The following is a 6,987-nucleotide window of genomic DNA, read 5'->3' on the forward strand; positions in this document are numbered from 1 at the left end:
GAATAAGAAGGGCTACAGTTGAAGGAGTTGAGAGAGAGAAGTGTTAAACACAATTGTGTTTAATATGAGGGTTTTAGAAATATTTAATGGATGGAAATAAAAAAAAGATAAAAAAAATAAAATTAGATGACAAACTATAATAATACATGATTTGATTGAAATTAGAGAATGACAAACAAAAATTAGGTATGAGTAGTCATTCCAATTTTAAAAAATAACAAATGAGTTGTCATTCTATGTTTGTTAAATAATAATTATAGAAATTAAAGAATAACAAATGATAAAGGTTAATTGATGATGATTGATAGAAATAAAAAAAAAGTGAAAAAAATGGGTTCCACTTGTCATATCATGTTTGTTAATAAAATTAGTAAAGTTCATTTGATAAAGATTGATATAAATAGGAAAATTTAAAAAAAAAATTGTTTCTACATTGGTGCATGATCGGCACGAGGTTGTGCTTGACGGCACACGGCCGTGCCAGACCGGCACGGATTGGCACGAGGGTGTGCCACTGGCACACCCTGTGCCAAGTGCCGTGTCTCTACTGGCAGGCCATCCATGTTCGGAAGTTTAAGCTACCATGCATATTTATATTTTGTTTTCTTATAAAAGATTAGTTGCATTCTGGCATAAGCCATATGTGAGCCAAGTATTTTAATGAGCCAAGTATTTTAATTTCAAAAATTTTCTTTTTTTTAACCAAACTGCAGGATATATTACTCAGAGATCAAGCCAATAGTGGAGGCTTCTCAAGGTTTCATAGAGAAATCGTGCAACATCATATCTCTTACAAGCTCAGATATTCGTTGCGAGTGGGTTTGATCTCTATTAGTATGTTAGTTATCTTGTTTGTATGTCCTTATTTCATTATTCAAGTTGATTGTATTTCTGCAGGCATATGCTTCCATTCTTTACCTTAGGAAGTTCTCAAACTTTGTGATTATATTAAGAGGAAAACCTGTTGAGCAGATAAACATTGCTGATGAGATGAAATTTAAGAAATTAGTGACCTACAAGCCTCAAGTTGGGGCTAACTCTGAAGTCGTAAGTTCATCTGTTCATGATTTATTCCGTCTGCTGTCTTCATTTGATAAACTACTTTCATTTTCAAGAGTATCTATTACTCAGAAAATTGATTATAGTTGGGTACAATGAGAAATCAGGTGTTTGTAAAATTTAGTGACATGTTTTGAAGTGGACACAATTTCTATAATTTGTTTGTATTCTTCTTGTTGATAAGATCGCTAATGATTATCTGATTTGAGTTGATTAGGGCAAGATTTTAATAATGAAAAGTAAATTTCTATTGATAATTTTATTGGCCTTGATATATGACATTGCATGAAAGAGATCCAGAAATATCTAGACATGCTTGAGATGAAATTTACTTGGCAGGGCTAATAGAAGGTAAGTCTTTTGTACTTCAAAGTGTTTTGGATGGTAGACAATTTAAATTTACTAAGTGAAGCAAGATGCTTCATGAGCCTTTCTGTGAATTCATGGTAAAATTAAGAAGGGTTATTTTGGTGTTAAGTATTTATGACTTGTAAATTCTACATTCCCTACTGTTCTTTTTGACGCTTATTGGCAATTAGGTGCCTTCTTTAATTACTTATGTTCTTTTCGTTACACGTTCTTTAAACCCGTTTTCTTAATTTTTTGCTGACTATTGGGCATTCATATATCATTCAACTTCTTTGCATATGCAATGAAATGAAATGTGCTCCCTTTGGCTAATTCTCTTCTTACTTGACATACACCTGAAATTTTTTTTTTCTCTATTTATTTATTCAGTTTGTATGGTACATTAACATGTAAATATGATGACGTAGGTCTCAGTCCGAACAACAATTGGCTTCGCAAAGGAGGCCCCTGTTTTGGGCATCTTTGGAATTAATGTCTATCATAAAAACCGTCTCATTATGGTGCGTCACACATCTTGAACCCTGTATCTAGTGAATTTCTTATTTCGTTCATAATTGTCATTAATTAGTAATCATTATTTATACACATTGTAGTTAAAAGTAATACCAGATCTCTGCTACTGAACTTGAACTGGTTAATTTATTATTATTTTTTTAATTTCTGGAGCATTTGTAATTAGTCATGTGACTTTATGATTTGTCACATTGAACTTGGAATAATTATTTCACAAAGCTGCAGATCCAATACCTCATCACTAATCACACAAAGAAATGTAGCATATGGGCAGAGACCCCAAACAACATTTTATAAAGTTTCTCATGTACAAAACTGAGTCCCTTTTACTGTAATGGTCTGGGGGTATATGGCCCAGAAAATTTCAAAATTATTTTGCTATTAGTTATGCAGTACAGTTAGAGGCTCTGTTGGAAAAGACTTTGATTCAGATGACACAGGGAAGAACTAATGAAAAGGAGCAAACACTAGTCAATCCTTTGAGAAAGACAAGAGAAAGAGAGCTTTTCACAAGTCATTGAATTCCTCTTGAATCTTACTGTACACTTGTAAGCATGAGAGGTGCACCGGATTGTATAAATGAAAATGGCTATGCCTAATTAATATTTATGGTTTTTGCTCCCTCTAAAGCCAAAATCATTAGGATCAAGGATTTAGTATCAGTTTTAGGATCGGGATCAGCCACTTGAAAAATGATGCATATTGGCTGTTTATTTAGGACAATTCAGATCAGAGGTTGACTAAATAGGCCATATCAGCCGATCCATTTCGGTGATTTGAACCAGGATCAGCTGAAACTTCAATCTATGATTAGGATTTTAAGACAATTTCTAGTGATTGTGAAAATCTGTTGGTCCTTTCATGGAGCCTTTCCAAGATTATATTCTTTGTACTTTGTAGGACTATGTTGGCCTCACAGTAAATATTTACATCCCATGACTTGAAACTGCACTTAGGTGTACATATGGCTAGCCTTAACCGCCATGCTAACTGACACTATTCATATTGGACAAGTGTTACACTTGAGGACATATGGCTTTCTTATAGAAAAGATTCTGAAATCATTAAGCTGTTACATGGAAAACTTAAAGCACAAATTAAAACTTGATAGTTATGACAACTGTTCAGAAGTTGAAATATTTGAACAATTTGGTTATTCAAGAGAAAGGTAAGTTGGTTGAAAAGGCAGATTTTAGAGATCTGGTGCTATTTTCTGAACCTTTGCTATGGATTTTCTTTTCTAACTTGCTTTTGTACAATTATCAATGTTCAAGAACTTGGAAATATTAAGTTTATATGGAGGTCTGCTGGATTATAACAATATGATGATAAATTTTTGGATTTTACTTTATTTGATTGAAAAGCACTTATTAACTCAAGAAGCAAGATAAGTCTAATTATTATTTTAGCAATGAAATACGGACACAAATACAAACACGGATATGGACACGGACAAGGACATGAACACAAGACAAGGCATGACATGATATAGACACGATGGCATGACAAATTTTGAAAAAATTGAACACGGATACGACGGAATAAATAAATAAGTAGATTTCAAATATATAATTATTGATATTTCTAAAGCAAAAGTTTGCAATCTAATAGAGTAACACATACATCAAGCTTTCAGAAGTATTTATGAGAATGTATTAATTTAGAGATAAGAAAAAATTGAAGGACAATCAAAACTCAAAAAGTGTACCAAATTATAAAAAGGCATCGAATTATCATTACATGCCGTAAAAGTGCAAAACATGTCTAAGTAATTGAGTTCTATAAAAGTTTAAAAATCAACAATCATTATAAAATAACGAGGCAACATAAGGTAGATCATTCATCTTCAGTTGATAGTGGATCCTTATTGCCTTAATCAATAAACATTAGTCTCCAAATCTGGTTCATTAATGGAGAGATCAACGAACTCTAATACTCTTGCACCATCAAAAGAATCATAAGAATCTCTCCTGATGTCTCAAATCTTGGTCACCTCTTTTAAATAATCTGAAGACCTCCTTGGTAGAAGACAAAGATTAGTATGCACATATACTAAATGTTTAGTTCTTTGTGGAGTTATCTTATTCATTTTCAATGCATGGATAAAAGAATGGGTGCTCTAGTTTTTCTCAAACCTAAGAAAGAGCAAAATTATTCAAGTAACCTAAGTGCTAAATTTTGAATAATATAACCAAAAACACCATAAGCAACGCATCAATTGAGATATAAAATGTTGATAGACTATTCTTCTCTTTTTGGGCAAGTGATTTGAAAAAATATCAGAGATTAAAGAAACAAACTCCTAGAATGTATGCAGTTGGTGAGAGAGAGTGGATGTGAAACAAAAGGAGGACAGTGAGTGTCGATTTTCAAAAAGAAGATATATTTTTGTCCAAGTATTTTCTTGTAACACAAGAATCAAATTGGTAAATCTAGCGAAGAGAGCAGTGTTAGTGGCTTAGCACATGCCAGTATGGAGGTGAGGTAAGAGAAGTGAGAGATGTTAGTTGTGGCATGATACTGAGGGTCTTCATCTGGCGGCAGACTTTGATAGGTCAAACTTGATACTGTAGGAGCCTCCCGGAAACTCTAATTTGGCTTTTGAAACCCCTACAACATGTTGGCTAACTGGCTGCGATGATGTTTTAGAAAGTGATCTTTGGTTACATATAATTTTGAGTCTGTCAGGTCAATTACCTGATACTGGTACTATACATGCATTCTGCAATCTGCAATCTGCATGACTACTAGAATGACACCACATAGTTTAGCTAGCTGCTTTTCATTCAGGTAGACAACAATTAAGGAATCCTATCTTACACATTATTATTTCATCTTTTGTTCTGAGTATCTATTGGCTTGAGAGATGTACAAACTCATTTAGAGATATCCATGGCTATGTTACATCATCATGACACAAACGAATTTCTGAGAATGAGGATAATCAAATGTGAGTAAGTTGCTCAAAGCCCTAAATTTGTCAAGTAACTCGACAAGTCAAACTGAAAGATTATATTTCTGTGTTATATGCACAACAATTTCTTGGCAAATAAGATGAATTTTTGTTTGAGTACACTGCCTCAAGTTTTTTGTTCGGCTGAAATTTTGGATCATCGTATAAATGAAATACAACACTCCGTATTTGAGGGGCAATGAATCTTTTATAGGAATTGGTAAGTCAGGGGGGTGCATGATAGATAACATGTTTTTAGTGCATCTAAAGAGAAAAATATACGCGAGGAGAAATATAATACAAAATCCAGGCTGTAAATGGTTGTTACAATTGAGGACTAATTGTTCTGCTACACTGAGCAAAATATCTTGTGTTGATACTTGATAGTTGACACCTTGCTGGCAAAAAGATATTGGTTATGCTGTACTTACCCCATGACAATGCTTTTGTTGCGTGTTGTATGTTGTTTGCCATGAGGCCATCCTTTCATTGCTATCTTACCTTGGGCTTCTGTAGTTGTTCCAACTCGTTGCTGCTAACTGTCTCCAAATGGGTGTTAAGAGGAAGAAGGGGAAACCCCTCCAGGTTTCTTCTTCACAGATTCTTTATATGGGCTTAAATACTGTGTTGTTTGTCGGGTTGGGCTTGGAAAAAACTCAACAGTCACAAATAAGCCCACATAACTGTAAGAGTATGTCTCTAGTCAGGTCTGTGTATGGTCGAACTTGACATGTAACCTAGCAGTTGTCTTCCCTTTCCTTTACCTTGCTTTAGACCTGACCCACTGTTTCAAAACATTGGCCTCCTCTTCTCTCTCCATCTTTGTTGCCTTAAGTACCTACTCTCTTTCATCTCTCCTTTCCTTCTTTGTTGCCTTGATGTAGTTGTGTTAGCATGACATGAGATGGCCAGATGTGCACTATACGAGTTTGACACATTTCCAAAGCTGTTGGATGTGTTAAAACCAAGGATGGTTATGCCATAGGCACGGCCCATACCGACCATTGGCTGACGCGGCATGACATATGCCGGCCGTGCGGCAAGAGAGGGAGAGTCCACTCACCTTCACTCCTCGACCTCATCGTAACACTGCTCGCCGCTGACCTCGTCATCATTGATGGCAAGCTCAACGACAAGATCGACTGCGAGCAGTGAAACAAACTCAACGACAAGATCTGACGGCGAGTGGATTGCTGCTTGGTTAGAACCACTAATCTTATGATTGTTGTCCTATTAAATTTCTCAATTCTTATTATAAAGGTGTGCATACTGAGTTACTGCTCCTTTCCGTCTTTCCATATTCTTCCATTATCTGATCAGTCCTATTATGGTGTATTATGCCTTAATATTTCTTTTTGACATAGTTTTTTTGTTTTATGCAAGTTTGAGTAAAGTTGCTTGACATATGTGCCTACAATTTATCTGTTTTCCATTCTCTTTCTTCTATTTGCTGTATGTTTAGCTGGTGGAACTTTACCGAATAGTTGGCATTTGACAAGTTATAACTTTAATTTTTCATTAAATTTCTCCAGCCCTTCTGGAAAGTGGTTCAGGAAGGTTCCAGCCGAGGGCGGAGTGTTCTGGGTATGCATTTCACATGCTGCCTCTTTGATTACTTCACAGGAGCTATTTAAGTGATACTGGTCATTTAAAATGCAGGAGTTCTTGAGGCAAATTTTATTGAGCCAGCTCATGACAAGCAGGACTTTGAAAGGACACCACTATTTATTCGGCTGGAAACAAAGCTTAGACAAATAATTCTTGACTACTGGTACATATCTCCAAACCTGTGCAATATTTCTTGCATAAAGAATAAAAATTTGTTGCATTGTTATTCAGCAAGATAGAGAAATTTGTCTCCAGTGGCAGAAATCTTTTTAATCATTCTTTTGTCTCTTTTATCTTCTGTATGTATTCCTCAATAAACATCTTTCATTTTGATTTTATGTGACAAATTATTGGTGTTGTGTTTTTGTTTGTTAGGTTCCAATTGATACTGATTTAATGCTATGTATGAATAGCTTCGTTAAACATGGTTAATATAGTTGTGAGTGTTGAGATTCAATGTCTCAAACATTATCTAATTTCTTTTA

The 6,987-nt window shown here is 34.8% G+C and overlaps 1 protein-coding gene across 3 annotated transcripts in view; it reads left to right on the forward strand.

Moving 5' to 3' along the window:
• Positions 1-6,987, forward strand: part of LOC140760946 (protein MICRORCHIDIA 2-like) — a 40,239-nt gene that overhangs the window by 20,324 nt on the left and 12,928 nt on the right. For all 3 annotated transcript variants that reach the window (XM_073098061.1, XM_073098060.1, XM_073098062.1), the window contains exons 10-14: positions 714-815; positions 898-1,047; positions 1,836-1,928; positions 6,427-6,478; positions 6,554-6,665. In XM_073098061.1, the coding sequence (XP_072954162.1) occupies positions 714-815; positions 898-1,047; positions 1,836-1,928; positions 6,427-6,478; positions 6,554-6,665 (509 nt within the window). The remainder of the gene's footprint in view (positions 1-713; positions 816-897; positions 1,048-1,835; positions 1,929-6,426; positions 6,479-6,553; positions 6,666-6,987) is intronic.

Source organism: Typha angustifolia, chromosome 6, assembly GCF_048772165.1.
Source record: "Typha angustifolia cultivar Huaian chromosome 6, ASM4877216v1, whole genome shotgun sequence".
NCBI lineage: Eukaryota > Viridiplantae > Streptophyta > Magnoliopsida > Poales > Typhaceae > Typha > Typha angustifolia.